The 23,927-nt window shown below is 53.5% G+C and overlaps 7 protein-coding genes across 7 annotated transcripts; 2 read left to right on the top strand and 5 right to left on the bottom strand.

Moving 5' to 3' along the window:
* Positions 1–66: 66 nt before the first annotated feature.
* Positions 67–1,293, bottom strand: COCMIDRAFT_35372 (uncharacterized protein; the record flags this gene model as incomplete). Its single annotated transcript, XM_007688227.1, has 1 exon — positions 67–1,293. The coding sequence occupies one exon, from the start codon at positions 1,291–1,293 to the stop codon at positions 67–69; it is 1,227 nt and encodes a 408-aa protein (XP_007686417.1).
* Positions 1,294–7,789: 6,496 nt separating this feature from the next.
* On the top strand, positions 7,790–10,560 carry COCMIDRAFT_91063 (uncharacterized protein; the record flags this gene model as incomplete). The annotated part of the gene is made up of 2 exons (XM_007688244.1): positions 7,790–8,828; positions 8,882–10,560. 2 exons carry the CDS (start codon positions 7,790–7,792, stop codon positions 10,558–10,560), a joined length of 2,718 nt encoding a protein of 905 aa, XP_007686434.1.
* Positions 10,561–11,433: 873 nt separating this feature from the next.
* COCMIDRAFT_91172 (uncharacterized protein) lies at positions 11,434–12,551 on the bottom strand (the record flags this gene model as incomplete). Its single annotated transcript, XM_007688243.1, has 3 exons — positions 11,434–11,814; positions 11,880–12,323; positions 12,396–12,551. 3 exons carry the CDS (start codon positions 12,549–12,551, stop codon positions 11,434–11,436), a joined length of 981 nt encoding a protein of 326 aa, XP_007686433.1.
* Positions 12,552–15,355: 2,804 nt separating this feature from the next.
* On the bottom strand, positions 15,356–16,736 carry COCMIDRAFT_3927 (uncharacterized protein; the record flags this gene model as incomplete). Its single annotated transcript, XM_007688197.1, has 2 exons — positions 15,356–15,792; positions 15,848–16,736. The coding sequence occupies 2 exons, from the start codon at positions 16,734–16,736 to the stop codon at positions 15,356–15,358; spliced, it is 1,326 nt and encodes a 441-aa protein (XP_007686387.1).
* Positions 16,737–18,204: 1,468 nt separating this feature from the next.
* COCMIDRAFT_91205 (uncharacterized protein) lies at positions 18,205–18,393 on the top strand (the record flags this gene model as incomplete). Its single annotated transcript, XM_007688242.1, has 1 exon — positions 18,205–18,393. One exon carries the CDS (start codon positions 18,205–18,207, stop codon positions 18,391–18,393), a length of 189 nt encoding a protein of 62 aa, XP_007686432.1.
* Positions 18,394–19,366: 973 nt separating this feature from the next.
* COCMIDRAFT_91158 (uncharacterized protein) lies at positions 19,367–19,594 on the bottom strand (the record flags this gene model as incomplete). The annotated part of the gene is made up of 1 exon (XM_007688241.1): positions 19,367–19,594. A coding segment is annotated over one exon (228 nt), but the record flags the coding sequence as incomplete, so codon positions are not given.
* Positions 19,595–19,918: 324 nt separating this feature from the next.
* On the bottom strand, positions 19,919–22,759 carry COCMIDRAFT_91191 (uncharacterized protein; the record flags this gene model as incomplete). The annotated part of the gene is made up of 5 exons (XM_007688240.1): positions 19,919–21,343; positions 21,395–21,957; positions 22,021–22,120; positions 22,171–22,587; positions 22,706–22,759. 5 exons carry the CDS (start codon positions 22,757–22,759, stop codon positions 19,919–19,921), a joined length of 2,559 nt encoding a protein of 852 aa, XP_007686430.1.
* Between the last annotated feature and the right edge of the window lie 1,168 nt (positions 22,760–23,927).

Below are 23,927 nucleotides of genomic sequence, written 5' to 3'. Positions count from 1 at the left end.
GTCCAAGAGGGTGGGAGTTCTTTTGACAGAGAAGATGACCAGCCACTACCTGGCGCAAGTAATTGCTTACATGTGCTGGGGGTGGAGATACTGGTTGTGGAAGTATTGACCCTGATGTTGCGGTGGCGCATGCTCCGATGTAGGTGTGGTGGGATACAGGGAAGCAGGCTGCGACTTGACAACGTGACCATACGTGAACTGTTCGCCTTCAGGTGTGATTGGCGGGGTAGGGCATCCATTCTGCATGACAGAGGCGTATGGGTTCTTGTTAGGTGTTTGAGGGCCAAACGGTTCCGAGGCAGGCTTGGGCTCGTCGATGACAACGGTGGGTGGCGGTGTTGGCGGAGCTGCTTGACGGCGCGCGATCTGTGCTTGGCGTTGAAGGAACTCATCGACGGTGGCAGACACGGCTGACAGATGCATCGAAGCATACTTGCGAGAGAGCACAGGAGATGGCTGGTACAGGTGGTTGGACAGGCCAATCACGGTTTGTGGGTCGTAGGCGCCAGACCAGTCGGTGTTGCGTGCTTGTGGTCGCGAAAGAATGCACCTCGCAAGAGCGAGAGCAGATCGTGCGAGGACAGATGGGCGCGTGGAAACAAACTCCTTGTGGAAAAGTGCAATCTCAGCAATGTAAAGCGTCATGTGCTCAACCTCGGCATCGTATGGGGCCTCGGCCAGCGCAATCTGGAGGAATGCATCGACTGTGGTGTGTCCAATCATCCAGTTAAGAGTCTGTAGCACGTGCCACTCCATCTGGGTGAACATCTCGTCATCATACAAAGAGCAGCACATGGACTTGAGCTCCCGTACAGTAGGTACACGATCTTTCTTGTCGCCGTACTTGGCAGCAATGAGGAGGGCAGCACATCCGACGAGCTGGTAGTGGCGCTTGTAAACGACGCGACGGGAGCAGTAGCGATCGAGAAGGTTGACGGCAAGGAACAGAGTCTCGGGGAGGAGCTGGAATGCAGCGTGGGCTTCTACCAGGAAATCAAGGAGATATGGGCGCATGAACCACTGGATCTCGGTCTGAATGTCGATAGAGTTGACATCGGGGAGGGTCTGTGATTCCATGTGCATCATGTGTTGCATGATATCCTCTTGGTACTCATCGGCTGTGAGCCTGGAAAGCTCTTCAGCGATGGCTCGTTGTTGCATCTTGGATACGGCTCGGTGCCTTTCTCTAGCCTCGGCTCGCATGGCATAAACACCATCGTCATGTGACTCGACGAAGTACGAGTCGCAGTTGCCGTAGCGGGACTGCTGTTGCTGTTGCTGGTTGTACGCCATCGTGAAGTGGTGTCGGTATGTCAAGGTGGTGGTCGTCAGGTCTCCGGGATAGACGGGGGTAGTGTAGTAGTTGAGTGAGTGGATAGCTTCAAAAGGTGAGCTGTATTAGAGAGTGGCAGCCTGGAGGGCAACGAGTGTAGAGACTGTTATTAGTTGGTACAGGTGAAGGGTCTGTGGTCCGATTTTGTTGAGTGCGTAATATCGGGAACCAGTTGTAGTGGACAGAGCCTGACCCAATCGTGTTAGTGGTTGATCTAAACTGCTTGACTTGATGCCAAGACCTATAGCGCGTTACATACCTTTACAGAATTAGTGCTATTATGTTAGTGAGCGAGTGAGGTGTGTGCAAAAACACAAAAAAAGACAGTGAAAGAAGTCGAAGAGGGCGAGTTCCTTGCTAATTGCATCCAGAAGACAGATTGAAATTGAACGGGGTCTCGAAATGGGGCAGAGCACGAGCTAACGAGTCCGCCGGGTCAGGTAAATCGCCAGAAGATGGATTTACAATGCAAGTATCCGGAGTGGGATACTAGGTCTAAGCCAGGTCAGTACAAACCACGGAAACGTCATAATGGTGAGCACCTACGTTGCAAGTCCGGTTCGGCGCTGGTGGAAGCTTTGGTGCGGCTGGTGGCAGACAGTCTAAAGAGGGAGCACGGTCAGTGTTTGTTCGTGTGAATGAGGCAAAAGCCTGGACAGGTAGAGAAACAATCCTGGAAGAGGTTCCGACTGACGATACAAAAGGCAGAGAGGTCGATAGCGAGAGTAGTGGAAGTGGAGGCCTGACTAAAAGTAGAGCGGCGTGATCGGATACGGATCAACAGTAGTGCCGGCAAGGTCAGGTGACGAGCAGTGAATGGTGAAGAGCAAACCCATATCGCGCGCTCACTCCTCACCCACGGCAATGGAGCCACGGAATACCTCTGGTTTACGGTCGATCTCTAGATGTCGGACGTGGCATCATGACGGACGCAGGCATGACATGCAGTTGTGATTGCAAGGGAGTATCGTGATATTGCCGAGGTGGCCTCTTGGTCGATGGTACAACGGGCAAGAACAATCCGCACGCCTGGAACGCAACCATACGCCCATACCTGGCCCTTCCAGACACAGTTCCAGCAGAGCCTCATACCTCGACTCCAAACATAACCCCGTCCGCTTCTGGGCTGCCCTTACCAATCCCCTTTGATCACTTGCCAAGCTACCTCCTTCCAGCTGACTCAACATCGCTTTGATCCATGGGGTAGTTTCGTCGAATACGGTATGGGAGGAACATCGGTCGCAGGATCCAAAGACAAACAGGGCGGGGAATCCGGAAGCTAGATGGGAGAAGAAGGATTGACCTACCGAGATGAGAGCCCAATTGTCACACGCGAGGCTGTTGATACAGGGGGGGTTTCTTGGGAGGGTTTGGCGGCTGTATGCGGAGCGAAGGACTAGAGTACAGCGAGTATCTCTACGTCCAGCGAGAGACGAGGGAGGGAGTCGGCGGATGAATGGGTAGCGGTGGAGGGCACAGGGAGTCTGGTACTCTTCACGGTCCTATTCGAGGAGAGACGGCGGTCGGGAGTGGGTGACCGAGAGCAGGAGGTGGGGAGTTTTATGGAAAGACAGGAGCCGAGAGTGTCAGCACCACATCAGATCCAAAGTTTCTCCGTGCTCGACCGTAATGAAAGAGAGGGTATGGGAGAGAGGGAGAGGAGAGGGAGAAGAGAGCACGATACAGACGGAGGCAGGCTGGAGAAAACGAGTGGGCGAGCAAGGCCCTAGGAGAGATGGACTAGCCGGATGCGGGCGACGGCAGCTTGTACAGCATGGGAACAGGGAACCTCGTACGCCCAGAGCGCACAGCCAACCGATGCATGTTCCGCCGCCGTCGTGCCCCATTGTGGATCAACCATGGCGTTTTCTGCGCCTGGGAAGCTTCGTCCAGGAACACGCTCGTTGAACGCGTCCTAGTCGTGTCTGTGTGCTGCGCCAAATGTCACTACTCAATGTCGCGGCTCCCGCTGGCTGTCGCGACACACCCGGCGCTGTGCGTGGGTGCGTGAATGGGTGGGTGTGTATGTATGTGTGTGTGCTTAGGTGGGTGCGTGCTGACTGGATGCTGGTCGCTGACTATTTGCTTGTTCCCAACGCACCGCCGCCGTCGGCCCAAGCCAGCAGTGGCGGAAGCAGAAGCAGCAGCAGCAGCCGCCAAGTATTATTTCCAGCAGGCAAGTATGGCATGGACGGGTTTGGATAGATGGCATGGACGGGCAGGGCGGAGGGGCTTGGGCTGAGCTGAGCGGTGGCTGCACCGTGAGCAAGTCGTCTGCTCGAATCAGGGCCGTGGGCTAGGTCTGGTGAGGCCACTCCTCATGCAGAGCTATACAAGGTTGCAGCATGGCCTGCGAAGGCTGTCCAATGTCTCCCCCCGCCCGCGCACAGGAAACAAGATGCTTTGGACATGGCCAAGAAGCGAGCATAGGGCACTGGGCCGGCGCACTCGCTGTTTGCATTTACGCAGCGTCGTGGTTCCCCTGACACACTATGCGCTGCTGAGGCTAGGCCTCGGCCAGGCGGGGGGCCCTTTGATCCCATATCGTCATCATTTGCCCAGCGGAAGGGCTAACACTGCTCCTCCTTTTACTACTCGGCCGCACTAGCTCCAGCAAAAGCAGCTTGCCGGCACGTTGCATCCTTGTCACGCGTCGTATCTCGCCAGCTTCGAGTGTCCTGGATTGCCGCTTTGGCGGTGCTGGTGCTGGCTGCTGGCTGCTGGCTGCTGGCTGCCCTGGAGCAAAGAGCCCTTTCCTTCACGTTCCACATACGGCGCCGCCCCCCCCCCCTTTGCCCCCCCAGAAGGAAAACACACCGACGCCCCTACTTGGGTAGAGGTCGCGGATGACTCGACTGCACACCCCCTCACGCCGCCGTCGCTGCAGCTGGTGCAACACTGGCCTGGCTGGCTGGCCCTGCCCGCAGTGCCGGCCGTTGAAACCATCGTTTGGTCAGTGGCAGCAAATAGCATTTGGTGTTTCGCCCGCCTGAGGCTGCCCAGCTCGGCTGCCATCGTTGGCTGTTAGCGGGTGCAGGCCGGGGTCCACGCGTTTGGCTCAATCTACTAGCAACGCGTGTCTGAACCTAACAGAGGGCGTGAAATTGCCAATTCTGCTACTGCCTGCGACTGCCCGAGCCAGCCTCAAAGGGTTCCACCCCAACGCCCTTGAACCTCCCGCTCTAGCCGTCCCCTTGCTCAACATCATACACCACCGCGGGCGGAATCCATTCACTGACATGACATACGTACGCTTGTCTCGTTGTTATTATCATTATTATTATTATTATTATTATAGGAAGCGGCATTGCGCACAAAGACCACATGCAGCCCCTCCCCTTCCTAGCCTTGTCAGGGCGGGCGTCTGCCTGGCTAACTAAGCACCTAAGCAACATTCATTCTACCGTGTGCTTAGCTTAGCATCTTTCTTCAACAAGCAAGGACGCAAATGTCGATGCCCTAAATGCGGAAGGTAAATACGTGCATATCATAGTCTCGCGACTAACATAACATGCGGGCCACGGCTCCTCACATTAGGCGAGTGCAAGCTCTGCGCGGCTGCATCACAAAGTGTCAAATGGCGTCGAGTTCCTGCAGGCTTACTAGTACCACTCGGCCCTACAACCCACCACCCTAGCACCTCCACATCTGCCTTGGATGACCTGCACATCTTCATACCGCCGTCATCCACCATTGCGTACTTCTACCCGTCATGCTTACTACATTCCAAGCCCTCTGTCTGCACTGATGCCCATCACTGCCACCACTGCTACTGCTACTGCATGCTATACGCATATGTGGCAACAGCTGTCGTCTCTGCTCAATACATACATACTATCCAAATTCCCTGTACATACAATAATCATTTCCCCCGACTCATCAGCTGGTCCGGCTTCGGATATTGAACCGCGGCTGGGCACATTCATCGCACAATCAAGCATCTTAGCATTAGCGCCATCTTGCCATTCCGCCTTCATCATCTGAGAAAAGAAAAAATGCACGTGTGCGTCGACGCGATTACTCCGCATTCACGCTCCTAACACGTCTTGTCCCCGTCGCCAGCCTGCAGCTAGCAGCCAGCCGACATGCGGAACCGTAGCACCCCCAGCCACGGCTGCACCTAAGCACGCCTGAGACGCAAACATTATGTCACAAGTCGCGAACTGAACGCGTCTTAAAGTACTTGACTATGCGCACGCGACTTGAAGGATCCAGTCTATTTTTTTTTCCATCTGCATCTTACTCCGTTCCGTGCCCTTTTTCTCAGGGCTGCCTCGGTCGGACAATCCTTACTTACGGCACGGTACTTGCCTCAAGTGGGCCGGTCTTCACACCCACCATCACCACCACCTGCAAATTTCTTCTGCCTTTGTCTCCAAGAAGCGGATCTTTTTTTTTCTTCGCTGGTGGTGTCGGGGTGAAAAAAAAACGGGCTCGCCATTCTCCCCAGCAACGAGAGACCGACGCCTGCAGTGCGGCGGCCGAGCTGCAGATGATTCGTCATGAAAGCCTCCCGGGCCTTCAGCTTCATCGCCTAAAGAGCGTTACCCAGACACTGCATGCACTTGTCAGAACATCTGTGCATATTGGCACGACCGAGCAAACTTTTCCATTGTCCCTGGAAACGCCCAGTAGATAGCACGCTGCATGTGTTTCAATAAGCACCACCCGCTCTTCCGTAGCAACAAGCGTGAGCAGCAATGCCTATCTGTTGCAATCGGCATATTCCCACTGGATCACTGCCTCGTGTCCCACGGATAATGAGGCCGGCTGCAATACTGCTTACCACTAAAATACCCCGCCCATCGGTCAGTGCTTCCCGTCTGGATGCACGTTTCCAAGGTTCGTCCTTTTTATTTATTTTTTTTGTTCCATCTCATCACCACCACTATCATCATAGCGGATGCTTTCAACCGTGTCTTGGGTGTGGCAAAACCCCTCAGACGTTCGTGTCGGGTGCGTGCCATTTACGCGCAGAATCACACTTCACAGACCACCACCACCAGGCATCTTGAAACATGTCGGGATGACAAGACCGTAACCAGCATGGGAGACGCTCATCCCACCTCAAATGGACGCCTAGCTCCGTCCACATGCGACTGATCGTGCGCAAATTGATCACCGCTCACACCAACCCCTGGGAATCCTAATATTAATATCATTTTGTGGTTGCGCAATCCCAGATTGTACGATATCTCGGGCCTGCCCAGGCTTGACTAGTCCTAGTTTCAGACAATTGCCAAATATGCTTTGCGATGTTGTATCCATATCAAGTCCTTCTTCGCCTGCACAATCATCTAGGTTTTCGCCTCTTTTTGCGTCAAGCCACTAACGCGTCCATGGCAACACCTTGTTATTCATGACGTACGCGGGCGTTGATGCATTGAGTTTGGTCCGCTTGTGGGCCGCTGAAGCCAGTTTTGACTCGCGTAACCTTGTCAGGGCAGGCCAACATGTGACTCCTTACAGGTGTTCGTGGCGAGGCCTTTTCTGCAACGCCGGAACCTTCTTTATTCAGAATTGCCATCGCTTCCGCAAACAAAGCGCACCTGCACCTGCACCGTTTTTTCTGAGAATAGACCGACCGAGACCACCCGTCCTTACATACGGACAATTCGCCTAACTTGCTATGCCCAAGGCGGAATTGCCACAAGGCATTTCGCATTGTTATCAAAATCCATTGGCTCAATGGAAATTCACGGGTATTGCAAATCGCTTGTAGCATACATGTATATATATATATAGCATCACCTCTACATAATCAACAATCATCTACATCAGCCACTTCCTCCTGAGGTCACATATACACCCAACAGAATATGTTCTTCTATCATCCTGAGCAATCGATACTAGTCATGGCGGGATAGTGCTGTAAGGAAGCATGCAGGACTGAGTCGAGTTGCAGCTGCCCTGCATCGAGTCGAGGCCGACGCAGCCTGTCACTCCAAGATGTATACAGCACACTAGGCGCCCCTCATACACAGACCCAGAAACGGTCGTCAGATGAACGTGTTACGATGCTCGTAGGGCTAGGTAGATGATTCTAGTCGTCGAAGGGGGTGGGTTGAAGTGTGAGACGTGTCGACGCAGTGTACGAGGTGCAGGCGACCTGTTTGGGGTGTCCGAATTTCTGTTTGTTAATAAGATACATATGAGAGATATTTTTCACTCCTCCTGGGGCATTATTGCCTTGTACGAACCATCTACGTTGATGATACTTTGAGGCAGCTGCGGAGATGATGCGGAGGTAGTCAATATCTCGGAGAAATATTCGCCGAGCTCCGACTGGACCCACCGAAAAGTCAAAGTCGGCTTTTTGCCAAGAGTTCGAGAGAACTTCGTGAACCAGCTCCTTCAGTAACATGAGTGTAGTACCTTGATGCTAGCGCTCGGTTTGTAGACCCGCGCGCAGCTTTGGATCAATCAGAGGCTCATCAGGTCCCCCCACAACCAACCATGGATATCCACCGATCACGTTTCGTACCCTTCCCGCCATCTGCGATCAACGCGCTTGCCTTTTCGCATCCAGAAGCCGAACATGGACAGCAAGATCCCGAGTCGCTAAGACTTGCTATCGGGCGCGCGAACGGAAATATCGAAATCTGGGACCCAGCAAAGGGATCATGGCTCCAAGAGAAGGTCTTCTATGGCGGTAAAGATCGGAGCGTCGAAGGACTGGCCTGGACTCAAGAGCCGGATGAGCGCGATGCACAAGGCAAGGTAGTTCCAGGTCGCTTGCGCCTCTTCAGCATTGGATACTCGAGCACCGTCACCGAATGGGATTTGACTACTGGTTTGCCCGCCCGTCATTCGGACGGAAATCATAGCGAGGTCTGGTGCTTTGCGGTTCAACCTAAACAAAAGAATGTGGCAAAAGGAGCCGCGAAAGAGGAGGGCAATGCGCGCCAAAGGCTTGTTGCGGGCTGTGCTGACGGCACAATTGTTCTTCTGTCTACCGAAAACAACGACCTTACCTTTGAGCGCTTCGTTTCGCGCGCTACGAACAAAAAGGCGCGTGCCTTGAGCATCACATACAAGGATCAGCACACGGTTCTTGCCGGCTTTGCAGACAGCATGATCCGGGTATTCGATACCAGAAACGGAAATGTGATCAGGAACATCTCCCTAGGCAGCGGGCCTCACGGTGGCCCCAAGGAGATCTTGGTATGGAAGGTCAAATGCCTTCCGAATGGCGACTTTGTGTCTGGAGACTCTACCGGAGACATCAGAACCTACAGCGGCAAGAACTACAGTCAGACACAACGGATATCTGGACACGAAGCCGATGTACTCGATCTGGCTGTCACCCGCGATGGGTCTGGCATTTTCAGTGCAGGCATGGACCGACGCACCTGCTTCTACACAAGTAAGAAGGGACAAGCCCAGGGACAAAGTGGTAAATGGCGAAAGGTTTCCCACCAAAGATACCACGAGCACGACGTCAAAGCCATGACAACATACGAAGGCAACAAACTCAGTGTTGTTGTCACCGGAGGTAAAGCAACTCTACTACGTTCAATAGTGCACGACTGACATGTATACGTATAGGTATTGATACACAACCCATTGTTGTACCCATCCGTACTTTTGGGAAGGAGCTCAGTCGTGGCCTCCCAGCTTTGCCTCCTACTCCTCCCATGACAAGTGCCCCAGATGCAAGGTTGTTGGTTAGTTGGTGGAATACCGAAGTTCGTATCTGGCGCGTAAAGCCACAGGAGGATGGTACAGAAAAGCCTAAGGTGGTGGCACGTCTCGCCCTCCAGGGTGAGGAAAACATCATTTCAGTTTCCATTTCTCGGGATGGTGGGCTACTTGCTGTCGCCACAGCCAGCACAGTCAAGTTGTTTCAATTGTTGCACCCACAGGCTGGAGCTGGAGCTGGACTACGTGTGCGAAAGTTGGAAATGCCTTCCATCCCGGGTGCGAAGTCTCTGAGAATGTCTGCAACTGGTAAATGGCTCGCGGCTATCTTGGCCACTGATGAAATCCGGTTGGTCAGAATCGTGAGGACAGATGACCCGGCAGATACACCCCGTGCATTGGAGAAGGTGCAAGCTTTACATCGCTTGGATCGTGATACCATCACAAGGAATCCCCTCAGCGGCCCTTCTGGAGTCTACGAGCGATCCATTGCACACGCGGATTTCTCAAGGGATGGCAACGTGTTTGCTGTTGTTGATCTTGCTGGATACGTGGATACTTGGGTCATCCAAGGACACGATGATCCAACTGCTCCAGAGATTGACATCGACGACTCAACCCCCATGGCGGACAATGATGGGTCGGACGATGAAGAGGAAGAGTCAAGTGAACAGATTACATACCTTGGACAGCACTGGATACGAAATCCTTCAGGCCATCTGCTTCCCCGACTAGACTCAACACCCGTACTACTCTCCTTCCAACCCAACCCAGAATCCTCCAATCGACCAGAACCAAATGGCAACCCCGCTGTCCACGCTACCAGGAACAACCCGCACCCCAAGTCTCACGAGCTCCCGGCTACAGAGTACAAACTACTCCTCGTATCCGCAGAACACCAACTTTACCTCTTCGACATAATGTCCGGCCGCCTCTCCGACTGGTCCCGCCGCAACCCCCCCTCCAGCTACCCCCGTGAATACAAACAAATCGACCTCCCCGCCAAAGGCTGCGTCTGGGACGCCTCCACCCCCCAACAACGGCTATGGCTCTACGGCGAAAAATGGCTCTTCATGTTCGATCTCTCCAAAGACTTTATCACCCCCTCCGACACCACCGAGTCCGCGGGCAAGAAACGCAAGCGCGAAACCCTCAAGCACAGTGCCTCTGGCGCGGGTGACGTTGCACCCAGGAAAGAAGCACCAGTCAGTAAAATGCGCAAGTTCCACAGCGACGAGGCCGATAAGACGGGTCGTGGGAAATGGCTCGATGTCAACGCTGTGCCTCGCCCCGAGAACGATGACGACGATGACGACGACATAGTCGACGATGGCGAAGACAAAGAAGAAGAAGATGACGAGTCCACAGCTGTTACCAAAGCCGAAGTAGACGATGCTGCAAACGGCACTTCACTCACCAAGCGCACAGAGGCGTGGTGGCACACGTTCAAGTACAGACCTATCCTGGGCATTGTACCCATTGCTGCAGATAGCGACGAGGGTCACGCGCCAGAAGTTGTGCTGGTGGAGCGCCCGAGCTGGGATTTGGATCTTCCGCCTAGGTTTGTCGGGACGCATGAGCAGTAGATGAATTTGGGGTTTTGGCAGGCGGAGTATGTGTGTGCGTGTGCGTGTGAAGGGAAAGGGGAGGAACCAGAAGAAGAAGAAGAAGAAGAAGAAGAAGAAGAAGAAGAAGAAGAAGAACAAGTTTCGTATGCCAGCTTCGATGAATATTTCTTGTGAGTGGAGAGTCGGGGGGTAAAAAAAAGGGGGGGGGAGAGAAAGATGGGGGTTGTATGTGGAAATTTTTCTTTCTTTCTTTCTTTCTTTCTTTCTTTCTTGGCTGGTACCGCACTGCAGTGCTGTTGAAGTTATGTACATTGTGTTTTTAGAGAAATGTCATTTGGAGAGATGGAAGAAGAGCGATGCCCCCTCCTAAAGAAGAAAAAAAGAATTTCTTCATGAATTTTGTTGTTTGCCATACGAGATAAGTCTTCGGTTGAACAAGTGGAAAACATCATACTCTTGCACATAACTTAAGAAAAGAGATACATTTGAGCAGCACGATGACATGAAAAGGTTGGAGGTGGATAAGTGTATTTGATCTTGATATGTTTGTTTTATATTTATTGTTCGCCGGAGCGACTGATACTTCGATATACTCTTCCACAAAGGGCGTTATACCATACCAGAGAGCCCCTCCAAAAAAGTCTGCAAAAGAAAAAACGCCGTTTTCCAGGTCATGTCGGGGGTATATACCTCACGAGAAACGGAATGAGCCAAAAAAAAACAGAAACTAATGATAACAACAAAAAACCACATTCGCAAATGGTCATACAGGTCGTTATAGAACCACGAGGCCCCAAGTCTATCCAAAACACTCATGGAGAGAGAGAGAGAGAGAGGATGGCAACACCAACAGCAAACGCCTACTAAATGACTCAAGCCCATGTTGGTCAATTAGACATTGGACCTGAAGGGCTCGTAAGCGGTAGCACCACCCATCTGGGGAGTCTGCTTCTGGCTGCTAGGCCACTTCTGCATCTGGTGACCCTGTTGGCCGCCAAAAGCGGGGCTGGCAACACGTTCATAAGTGTAAGGGGTCTTCTCAACAGTCATCTTCTTGCTGTCGCTCTTTCCGCTGCAGCAGCAGGTGCTGATGAGCCAGAAGAAGCCAGAGGCAACGGAGAAGGCGACACCAAGCCACAGAGTAGAGATCATGCGGGAGCCCATGTTGATGTCGATGTTGTAGGGGTCGAGAGCGGTCCTGAAGACACCAGTCAGGGTGCCGTAGGTTGCAGATGCGGTGATTGCGGCGGCAACAGCGAAGATGGTTTGGGCCTGAAGAAGATGGGTTAGCAAGGCTGCTTTGGGAGAATGCGATGATCTAAAGACAGAGAACTTACGGTAGAGATAATGGTAGTGACAAGGCTGCCCCACCTCGAGAAGATGGCAAAGAAGCCAACGATAAACTCAATGGGGGTCAAGACAATGACAATGACGAAAGCCCAGTTCATCCAGCCAGCAACCTTCTTGTAGACATTCATTCCGTCGTCGTACTTGTCGCCCAGAGCCTCCTGCAGAGCAGTGCCGTTCATGCCCCAGACCTTGAGAGGGTCAAAGTGGAACTTGAACTTGCGAGCAGAGCAGTATGTAATCTTTTCCTTGCCAGTCTCTTTGTCGGTCTCGCCCTCGCAGTAGGAGAAGAGCCCGACCTGGTAAAAGTCCTTGAGCTCCTTGGAGTCGGCCTTGCCACGGAGAGCATCGATGAAATCGTTGCTGGGGGTAAGGCCTGCAGGAAGTTTGTCGAGGATGGTTTGTGAGTCGAGCGTCATATTTGAGGTATCAGCCTGTTGGCGGGGTCAGGATGTGTGCTTTGAGATGGTGGGGTTTAGAGAAGAAGAAGAAGAAAAAAAACTTACCTTCATGAAGTAGAGCTCGCGGCCAAGGGCTGTAGCTGGTGCGTTGTTGCCCTTCCATGGCGTTTGGCCGAGCATGACAATGACAAAGCATACTAAAGATGCGAGAGTGAGAGCCAGAGGCGTGATGATACACGCAAAACGGCCAGCTTTACCCATGTTTGTGAAAGTGGTAGTGGTGGTGGTGGGAAAAAAGAAAAGGCGGTCTCGGTGTAGATGCGGGTTGATGGTTTGTTGTAGTAGAATTGCGGGATACCGAGCAAGGGCTAGCTGATGTCACACAACGTGCGCACGGGCTATCGACCGGGTAACGACTGTGGCTACGGGTGTTACAGCTGCAGGCGGAGAAGGGATGAGGAAGAGGAAGAGGAAAAGCAAACCGCTCAAAGGGTGAAGCCCAGATGAGTTGAATGCAGAGAGGAGCGGATGTAGGTGGTAGAGAGTAGTATGCAGGTGTGTAGCGAGTGGGATGAAGCAAAATGCAGGCTGGACTAGTAGCCTTTTGAACCAGCAGTTACAGGCAAAGACCAAGGGCGCAGCTGAAATGCGCAGGGCGGAGGAGGGCAGCCGAGGGGGGCTGAGTGGCCAGCTTGGTGGGGGGCGTGCCAGGTGTTGGCCTGTGTATAGAACGGCGTCCAAGTGGCGGGCCCTGGGAACGGGCAGTGGGTTAGGTGGTTAGGTGGTTAGCTGCTTAGTACTTCACCAGCCTCACCGAGCTTGCGACAGCTGTGGATTCACCCACGGCTGACATAGACAACTTCTCCCGCACCTAGACAGCTGCAGTGCCCACCTAACCCTCTGCGCTGTGTGACGACGACGACGCCCACGACGCCAAACTACTCTGCACACGCCTGCTGACCCTATCCGCGCATACACATGCTTAATTCACTCCGAGTCTTGGCCCCATAACGCATTGTGGCTGGGCTCACCCGACGGCTGCACTGCGTAGACAGCACTCTATCGTCAGCGCATGAGCAGAATGCACACCTATGCACTCAGTGATACCAAGATACCAAGTGTCCACGCCTAAAACCCGTCATGACTAAGGAGGCCAAGTCCTCAAACACAGTTTCAGACCTCGTGCTGTGCCCTCTCTCTCTCTTCCCACTCTCCAACTCGCTCCAAGGCCGCCGCACCCTCCCTCGGCCCTACTCTCACCCGCGCTACCCACCCACTTCTCTCTGCCAAGCACCAGCACCTTCCTATTCGGCGCTTCTTCGTGAACTACTCTGCCTCCTCTTGATTGACTCCACGCGGCCATACTCGTCCTTCTCTGCCCATCTTCCCTGCTACCTGGTCCGATTCCTGCCCAAGCCAAGTCTCCAGCAAAGTCGCACAGCCATGGCAGAGCCTCCAACACCGTCGTTACCGCCACATTGCTATAGACACACACACACACACACACACACACACACACACACACACGGACACGCTGACATCTACCGCGCCCCCTCCCCCTCAAAATCTCACACATAACTAGGCCTGATTGGGTGTAATGTCGTCTTCCCCCCCCTCCCAATGTTTATTTTTAGATTCTGGCCATGTAGCCAGTCTGTGTCTGTCACCCTTCTTTTTTTCTTCTCTCACCCCCCCTCTCCTTCTTCACATCTGCCGCTCTTCGCCGTGTCCTTTGACTGGATCCAGCAACCAAAGCTGGAGAAAAGAACGACCGCTGATCTCACATGACTCGCATCCCTCGCTGTCGTGCATAAGGCCTATCACCGCCCACACTATAACTATGTACAGTACTTGCTATAACGCTCTATATTATTATCAATCGCCCTTCGCTCGGGCTCGTGAAACATCTAGTATGCTTTTGCCGTAGTAGTATACCTCTCGGTTTCCCTTTTTTTCTTTTCTTTTCTTTTTTGGCCCAATAGCCATCAATCTCATGTAGTGTTAGAGTAGACAGACACTATTTGCTGCCCTTTTGTCATCGTGTTGCCCCTAGGCCTGACCGCCTGCATGCCACCACCAACCCAACGCGCGTCCCTTGCAAATCTTTCACTCACACCTCGACATAGACACGTCGTCGTCGAGGTCATCACGGGCATGTGCTTTGGAGTCATTGCAGATACATGACCAATCTTGGTCGTTGATTTCCTATCTTGCCTACTGCGCACTAATCCCGCATTCTGCCCTGCGTATGGGGCGCTACGGACGCGCGTCAACCCCTCCCTCCTGCTCAGCACCCTACGGCTGCGGATCCCCACACCTTCCGTGTACAACTCATCCCATCCATCTCACCTGCCTGCTAGCATCCAGTCCAAATGCCGGCAAACGTGAATCCCATACATCATGCGTACAAAGCCCAGAAATGCTCGTGACATACGAAATAAAACATAAGAAATCCGGTCGCAATTCGTGAAGAAAAAAAAACCGATGCCAAGTGGTATAAACAGTGTCGCAAGCAAAAAACCCCTTGCGCACACACAAACAAGTAGAAGTGAAGAATGCAACATGGCAATGAGCAAACAAGAAAAAAAGACATCTTGGTCGCTAATACAACGCGGCACAAGAAAGAGAGAGAGAGAGAGTCAAAGAGAGATGACAACGAAGGAGAAGAAGGATGATGATGATGGTGGAGAAGAATAGAAGAAAAACGACTAGGAAAGCCTCAGTCGAGGTCCGGGTCAAGACATTAGACTTTACCGCTTATGTCTCTCTTGTAAATCTGCTCCTGAACGCCAGCGCAAATGAATCCAAATCGACATGAATCCCAGATTCTATATTTTACACGCCGGAGCATCTTCCGCCTAGCGAATGGCGCGGGTATCATTTCGGAAGAGAACCGGCTTACTTCGCACTGTCTGCATGTCTGGCCCTCAGAGCAGGGCACCAAGCGAATCCCACCTGGTACCAATGCCCTGCCTCTGGCTAGTCATCTACACACAATGCGACCAACAAGTACCGGCTATGGTAGTGAGTGTGATGTGCGTGCTTGGGTTTTTTTACCCACAGTCTCATCGTGGGTGTTGGTTTCGGGGGTCTTGCTGGTTTTGCTGTTGACCGCCCTCACCACGAGCTCGTATCCATGCCGAGTTGCCGCTTAGGCGGCCTTCGAGTGCTTTTTGAGCATCGGCATCTAGTCGGCGTGTGACTTGGCCGTTAATAATGTCTTCGGGTCGTAGTTTGCACACGGCCTGTGCAATGGATGAGATGACGCCAGCGCGGAGCTCCTTGGCTTCGCGGATGTCCTCGCCCTGCAGGCGGAACTTGTCCTGTTTGGACATGTTGGCTCGTCGTGTTGCTCGGATCTCGTCCATGATGTAGAGGAGAACTGCCTCTGGTGCGCGGTTGCGCTCGGCAGCATGCTTAGCGTCACGGACATATCGGCGGGTGACGTCCATGGCACCATCAGCCGAAAAGGCAATGCAGTAAGAGAGCTTCTTGCCCCAGCCTGGAAACAATGTTAGTTTGTGTGTCGTGTACCCATCTTGGAGAGAGAGACTAACCATCAGTGTATAACCGGGGCTTATCCCATGCCTCTTCGCAGGCATCTACGTGAACCCATCGCTTGCGGTGCACAGAGTAAACTTCGGTCCAGACGTGGTCTTCGGCATTCCAGACCCAGCGTACTCTTGAGCCAACGGCGCGGCAGAGCATGCTGAAGCAGTTTGCCCATTCACCACATCGGCCTCTTCGGGTTTGGAGCAGGACAAAGGCGTCGTTGTATCGGGGAAAACGCTCGTAGTTCCTGCAGCTGTCGTTGGAGCAGCGGTAGGCCTCAACCTGGCTGGCGCCGCGGGCCTGTTCGTCGGGAAGTGGTGGTGTAATGCCCATGGCAACGGTGGGTGAGTAGCATCGTGAGCAAGGAGGGTTGTTGACCCATGAGAAGAAGGAGCGCTTGAACCATCGTAGTAGTGCGCGGACGACGCAGTCTTGGTAGCCCCATGCTGCTTTCTTGCCAGCACCCATGCTCTCGGCCTCGGCCTGCAGGATCTGGCTCTCTTCTTCAGCCTCGTTGTAGATTTGCTCGAGCGGGATGACGCGAAGGGCCTCGTCGAGTAGTCCAGGGTTTTCCCATCGCACGGGCATGTTGGAGAGCGAGTGGAGCATGTTCTTGAAGCGGAGGGAGCGAGCATCACGTGGGGGTTCTGGGACGAGGGGAATGTTCTTGATGGACGAGTAGGCCGGTGGGGCTGCTTGCGAGGGCGGCGGCTGGGGGGATCCAAAGTCGCGGGGCGCTGGTGATGAGGAGCGGGATTGAGATGAGCGAGATGTGAGGTCGTTGATTCGCTTTGTGCTGAGGACGTGGCGGAACTGCTCAGTCAGTTCGGCGGCCAGCCTGTCCGTGTCCATGGCGTTGGTGGCAGCGCGAGGAGCGCGGGTGTTGTGATCCATTGTCGACGGGCGCGAGTCGGAGTCGCAACGGCGGGGGTTGTTGTGATGATGGGGGTGGTGGAGTGTCGAGGGGAGGGTGGATGGCGTCGGGGGGGGGAGGAGCTGTGTATAGCGTGGTGGACAGGCGCTGCAGGTTTGGCAGAGGATGCACAGCCCGATGATGCGGCGGCGCAGCAACGCGGACAGCCACTTGCAGATGTTGTATTCTGGGAAAAGGCTGCCGCTGCTGCTGTCGACGGGCGCGAAGACGGCGGAGGCTCTTCTTTGGAAGTGCAGGCAGCGGAGCAGCGCAGAGAGACACAGAGGCGGCGTCGGTAGAGTCGTGGTGTCGCTGCAGCGGACGCAGGTGGACGAGGGTAATTGATTGAGGGATGGGGCAAGACGACGACGACTCGCGCTTACCGCATGCGGGCGGGTTGACGCGGCCCTGTCGCGGCTTCCTCATGTCTAGAACCCACAACACCGACCAGCCGTGACCGTCACCTGCAACCACGCGCAGGCAGAAGAAGCGCCAGGCCGCGCCTCACCTGCCCGACCCTTGTTATTCATCCCTCGACGCTCGATCCGTCCATTATTCATCCATCTACGCCTACGCATCCTCCACCCAGCGTATACACCACACGTACAGTACATACGCATCGTCCGACTCTGCCCTGCCCTCTGCCCTCTGCCCTCTGCCCTCTGCCCTGCGCCATCCGACGCCCACCGTCCACTGTCCTGGGCAACCGGGTACGCAGCGCCGCGCAGGGGGCGGTCCACGCCTCGCTAAGCGTGGCAGATTCGCACTACAGCTTGCGCAATCTTTGGTGAACCACTTTGGCTGCGTCGCAAGCACCACGGCCCTTCTCTCGTCACTTGTTTCGACCCCGTCGCCAAGCTGCCTCTGCACCAAAGACGCGCCACACAAGCTTTGCTGGCCAATATTGGTTGTCGACGCTTTCGTCCCACCCTCCGTCCCGTGACCTAGCAACGCCTTCGTCGCTGCTCCTTCACACACATTACGTGATGGCCGCCCCCGTCAAATACCCACTCCATGATCCGCTTGCCGCTTGCCCTGCACTGCACTGCACTGCACTGCACTACACTGCACCGCACTCCACTCAGCCTCAACTTTCCCATGGTCTCCCTTTTTTCCCGCTCAAGCTTTCTCATTGCCTGCCCCGTCGCAAAAAGTACTTGCTGGGTACTTAATCTCCCCTGCCCTTCTAGAGTGTTTTCCCTGCTCACGCTATTACCGTCGCGGCACGCCTGAGTGGTCGAGACATTCCTCAGTCGCTAGCCACGCGTCCGTCTGCCCGAAACTCCACCGCCGTTGAACATCAGCCTGTGCAAAAGAATTCGCCGGTCTACCGCAAAAACGCCATGACCTTGTCGACGGATATCGTCCATTCCGTCGTCCAGTTTTTCCACATTTGCATCTTTTTTTTTCTTGCCCTTACCGACGCTTCTGGCATCATTTGCTAAACGCATGCGCGGCGCTGAACCCATCGGTGGCGCAAATTCTTGGGATCGACTGCAGGTCATAACCCGATTACGACGTGCGCGCCTAAAGCCTTTACAGGCCTCGTCATTGTGTTCCAAACACGAATCCCTATCTTCTGTTCCCAACGGGATCCGCACGCCCACCAACGCTGCTCTCCCTCATCTGCAAGGCTAAACACGCATGTATGACTCGCACATCAACAGTTCACAATTTAGTAGGTCTATGTGTACATCACTCGCCCGTCTACCCAACAACACACTGGACCTGGATACTTACCTCCACTAATTTCCTCGGGCCTCCATTTATTACGGCTCATATCAAGCCTCTTGCATAACGGACATGATCATCCTTTTTACCGTACCCAGAATTCTTGAACAGCTGTCAATGGGTCCCGCTTCACTATCGTCCTCCTTCACCGCACATTTTCTGTTCATCTTTACCGTCACTACGCGTACAAAAAGAAAAATCTTCGTCCATCTCCGGTCCATCCCGCACACGCGTGTGTGTCACACAAGGTCCTTCTCGTCTTACGTCTGCTTGCCCACATATAATCTGTCTAACCATCAGCACGACCTCTTGGCATTATAGCGTATAGCCGTCAGCTACCACTTCCATCAGCATCGCTCGGGACGATGCAAGCGAATATCTCGATAAATCTCTTCCCATCATCCGATCAAGCCATCCCGGCTGCAATTCGTACACTCAAAAAAAGTCACGTAGCACGACCGGGGAATGCTGACGTAGACCTGGCTCACTCACGGACCCCATCAGACACGATCCCGGTGCAGTACCCGACCCAAAGTACCTACGTACCATCCAATAGCCTTCTGACAGGGTAGTACGTATGTAAGTAAGTATATACGCAGGCTCTCAGGCAGACCTGCCTTACGTGCGTACGAAGCCTATCCCAAGCCAAGCATTCGCTTGATGAACGATGATTACCCGCTTGCGATTTTCCGCCGCACGCCACCAAGGGTTATATATTTCTGAAGTCCTGAATATACGTTGTGTGGCTTGTGATGAACTACTCTAGGACCTTGGACATGACTTGAAGGACCTGACCTACTATGCCATATAGGGTCGGTGGCGCTGTTGCATGTCACGAGACAACATGTCAAACCTCGTTGCATCCACCCATCCATATTCTTCACATTCCCCCCGACTTTCTCTCCCAACCTTGCACAAGTATTATGGGAAACCCCCCCCCCCGGCTCACCCGTGCAAATATCTCTAGAAGTATTGAAATCGACAAAAGTGGGAAGCCGAAAAATCTGTTTTCAGTACCCAGGGGGAGAGAGCCCACACAGCCCAATGCAGAAGCAGCCCAAGCCGTGTCCAAATCCTCATCTGAAACGTCGTCTACAGCGACATCCCCTGTCGATGATCACTTAAAGTGTTACTGCGTGTGTGGGACACTGTGACTGGAGTCATGGAACCCGTTCTGCGGGGTGGACGGGAGGGAGGGACGGAGGTGCCCTAAATAACCATGTGCACGGCACAGCTTGCATATAAAAGCCCCCCTTTTTTCTCAAGTTGAATGACAAAGTATTGATTTGCCTCTCTCTTAAGAACAAGATGTGTATATATGTGACATCGTGTTGAATATACCATGATCATGATGCTCGTTACAAAAGTAATCCAACGCCCGTGGTGTGCTATATAGAAGAAGAGAAATTAATTTAAAAAAAAAGTCGTGACATTACATTCCTGCCTTGATAACCAAAACGCTGGCTCCAAGCTTGCCTTCCCATACCCGTTCAGCCAACACACCCAATGTCTGTGCTGCGCCAGTGCTACTTCGGATCTCATCCGGGTTGCCTAAGCGGTCTAGTGCTCCGTTGAGCGATACGTTGCGACCCAGGACAATCAAGTCTCCAGCATTCCTTGGCGACTGGTTAATCTCGATACTCGCGCGGGCAATAACGTCGTTAACAGGGGCAGTTGAGGTGACGGTCTCGAAAACAACGCGGTTGGCTAGGTCAGCGGGAAGCGAGGCGCGGAGCGAAGCGAAGAAGGCGGCGTCCTGCTCGCGTGATGGAGGAGTGATGTTGGTAGATAGCGCTGCCCAGGTTGAGTCTGAGAGATCAAAGTGAACAACGGTAGCAGTGACTTGCGGGTTCCGGGCTAGCTGCAACACCAAGCGTAAAGCAGTCTTGTCGTCGTTGCCGCCAAAGAAGGGGAAAAACACGTGGTGGCTCTTGTCAGTAATGGGGGCTGTCACAGTCTTCTCCCTTGCACTGCCCAGGCTGACGCTGCTGATTGTACGGTTGAGTCTGAGCCGTTGCTGCTTGTGCTCCTTGTTCTTGCTGCCGCCAAAGTTCTTGTTGATGAGCACGGCAACGGGGATACTTGCGTTCTCCAGTGTCTCGTGTACAAAATCGTTGTAACTGGATGCCTCGAGTTTGTTCTTTGTGCCCTTGTCTTCGATAATGGCCTGTTCAGACATACCGCCCGTCTCACTCCATGGCATGATAAGGAATTGCGAGTCCGAGGCACGTGTTGCTAGTGTTTCGGCAAATGACGATTCTGGCACAACGAGTACCTCACCACTGACTGCGAGGTTGTGAAGGCGTCCAAAGGTGCGGAATGTGTTGACGACCGGATCGTAAGCGGTGTAGGATTCCAATTCGGAGACTTGCATGACGGACGAGCCACGATCAGTCAGGCTGAGAAGGCGTAGACCGTAGGCTTCAACGGGACGGTTCGGTAGTGTCACTTCTGTTAGGCTCGTCTCACCGATCTCCTTGCCTAGGCTGGTGCTAGTGCTAGTGCTCGTGTCTTTTGATGGATGTGTCTTTGGTGCTGGAATATCGTTTCCGCCAAACAGGGAGGTAAAGGCCAGGAGATTGGGCATACTGTCCAGGCGGAGGTAGACGGTCAATTTTTCAATCTTCTCCGCAGCCATCTTCTCGTATTCCACAATGTCGCTGCTGCCTTCAGAATCGATGGGCTTACCAGTGTCCCAGTCGATTTCACCCCGACGCCATGCTTCGACCTTCTTCTGGTACCATGGAGGATAAAACAGCATTGCCAATGGAGACGAGGCAAAGGTGGTAACGAGCGCCATGACGACGAAGATGGTAAAGGTTCGAGTGCTGAGAATCTTGGCGTTAAGGCCAATGTTCTGCGATTGTTAGTGCTCCATCATAAACAATCACCAGAGCGTCCATCTTACCAAGACGATGAGTTCGACGAGACCCTTGCAACTCATCAAGGAGCCCACAGCAAAACACTCTCGCCACAACATCTTGCTACCCCTTGCCGCAAGCGTAGCGCTAATGAACTTGGAAAAGAACGCGACGGCCACGACTCCAATAACATAAGCCCACACAATACCGGAATTCAAGAGACCAATATTTGTGTTCAGTCCGGAGAGCGTGAAGTACAGGGGCAGGAACAATGCACCAATCAAATCTTCAATCTTTTCGGCGACCTTGATAGCAAAACCACCTTCGTGAGGGCAAATCAAACCAGCCATGAAAGCTCCGAAAATGGGATGGACACCAATGATACCGGTGAAGAAGGCCGATCCAAGGGCGATGAGGAGAGTAAGACTGATAATTCCTTGACTAGGCCCATCTTGAAGCGCGCGAGATCGACGCAGGACGTAGACGAAGGCTGGTCGAATAGCGTAGACGAGGAAAAGCATGTATCCCGCACACGTGAGCAGAACCCAGAGGGCTGTTAGTCCTGAACCGGCATTGACGAGTGCAACGCAGAGAGCGAGTAGAATCCATCCTAGAAAACGAATTAGCCTTGGCACTACAAAATGTGGGACAATTTGGCATGTGGAATACTTACCAACAACGTCGTTGCCGACACCGGCTGACAAAACGATGATACCAACTGGCGTCATGAGCAATTTCAGTTCAGTCAGAATACGGCAAAGCACGGGGAAGGCCTTTTCAAAAAGTCAGCAACAGACCAGGTCACGGTGCTAGGTAGACTTACAGTAATCGCCATGGCGACACCAATAAACAGCATGTAGATTGAAAAGTCAATTTCCACAGTGTTCGGGTCTCCCTTGAACTCATTGTACAATCCGACGGCAATAGCAGCTCCCATTCCAAATGGTATGGCCATACTTGCTAAACCAACACTGAGCGCAGGTTTCCAGTTACTGAGTAAATGCCTGAGGTCAACTTCAAGTCCAATGATGAAGAGAAACAAGGTTAGACCGAGATTGGCAGCTAGATTCAGGTTGACCATGGATTCTTTTGGGAAAATGGACTCCTGGAAGCCGGGAATGCGGCCCATGACTGAGGGACCAAGGACGATGCCACCAATAATTTCGGCAATGACGCGTGGTTGTCGGATTTTGGAGAGTGGGTAATTGATTAGATGGCACATAATGATGATGATACCGGCCTGATAGGGGTTAACATTTTGATCTTGATTTTCGTTTGGATTTGGATGAACTGGTCGAAACAAGGCTGGGGAGGTGGCAAGTGCTTGGACTCGTGAACCAAGCTCCGTCAATCCTTACCTGGACAATGAACAAGATGATGGGATGAGCTGCATCAAAGTGTACGGGATTCATTCCCTCGAGAATACCAGCCTGCGGCGGCGCCTTGGGACGCGCCGTCGCGGTGGCATTCGCCGCTGCGATTGTCGAAGACATATTTCTGCCTAGTAGCTTTGAGGTGGTGCGCTGACGGTATACCCCAGGTTCTGGGAAAGCCAACCCCACAAAAAGAAACGGGGGCAGACAACAACCCTCAAACGCTAATTAAACGTTCTCGAGGAAGAAAAAAGTAAGAACCTCAAGGCTACCCTCGAGAGGCAAAAAGAGCAAACGGCTGGTTAAATGCAAGGGTTGACGCGGGCTCGAGCGCCATTAAGAATGACGGCGAAGTGAGAGGCAGGGTCGAAAAAGCCCAGACCCGGTTCAGCCCCCAAGGATCTAGGCGGTTGTCTGAGTGTTGCTTTCTCTGGGATTCCAACTCCAACAAGACGCATGCGGGACATCACGAACATGCCTCCAGGCGCCGTAGCCGGGTAATACAAGCGCCAAGGGTCGGGCGTGAGCCGCGGGGGGGAAGCCAGCAAGCGAACATGGGGACATGTGCAAGTCGAGCGGGAGGTATCAATCGACCATGCGCACCAAAGCCACTGGGGACGCCGTGCTTTGTTCTGCTTGTCCCCGCCGACTCGCTTGGCGTAGGCTGGCATGTGAGAGGCCCGCGTGCATCACGCCGTACAAGGGAGCTATTGGCAATGGGTCTTCACCGCTTGCACATGAGCTGAATTGTAGGTCGATGGCATAAGCCGTGGCGTGCTGGTCCATGTGTTGCGATGCGCCAACGTATGGCGGGCTGCCGGAGTCCCAATGGGGTGGATGGTGGATGGATGAAGGGTGGCGGGCAGGCGATCGACAGGGAAGAGTAGCTTGGGCCCAAACGGCCCAGCAGCATGCCCGCTACCAAGCTACCACACACGTCGCCGCGCCAAGAGATACTGAGCGGGCCTATTTCGACGACGGGTGCTCAGGTGATGTCGAAGCTGTGATAACATGGCTGCGCCATTTAGACGGGGGTGGCTGGATGGATGGAGACATGTGGAGGACAGAGGACATGGTTCGTGGTGCAGAACTGGGGCTGGAGCTGGCGCTGTAGTAGGATCAGGCTGCGCCAAGCGAGCATGCCTTTGCCTTCTGCTCAAGTCTTGAGATTGACTTTCTCTCCGCACAATTGCGGCTTCAATGCCCA

Source organism: Bipolaris oryzae (assembly GCF_000523455.1).
Source record: "Bipolaris oryzae ATCC 44560 unplaced genomic scaffold scaffold_39, whole genome shotgun sequence".
NCBI classification, from domain to species: Eukaryota; Fungi; Ascomycota; class Dothideomycetes; order Pleosporales; family Pleosporaceae; genus Bipolaris; species Bipolaris oryzae.
This window is presented reverse-complemented; position numbering and strand designations above follow the sequence as displayed.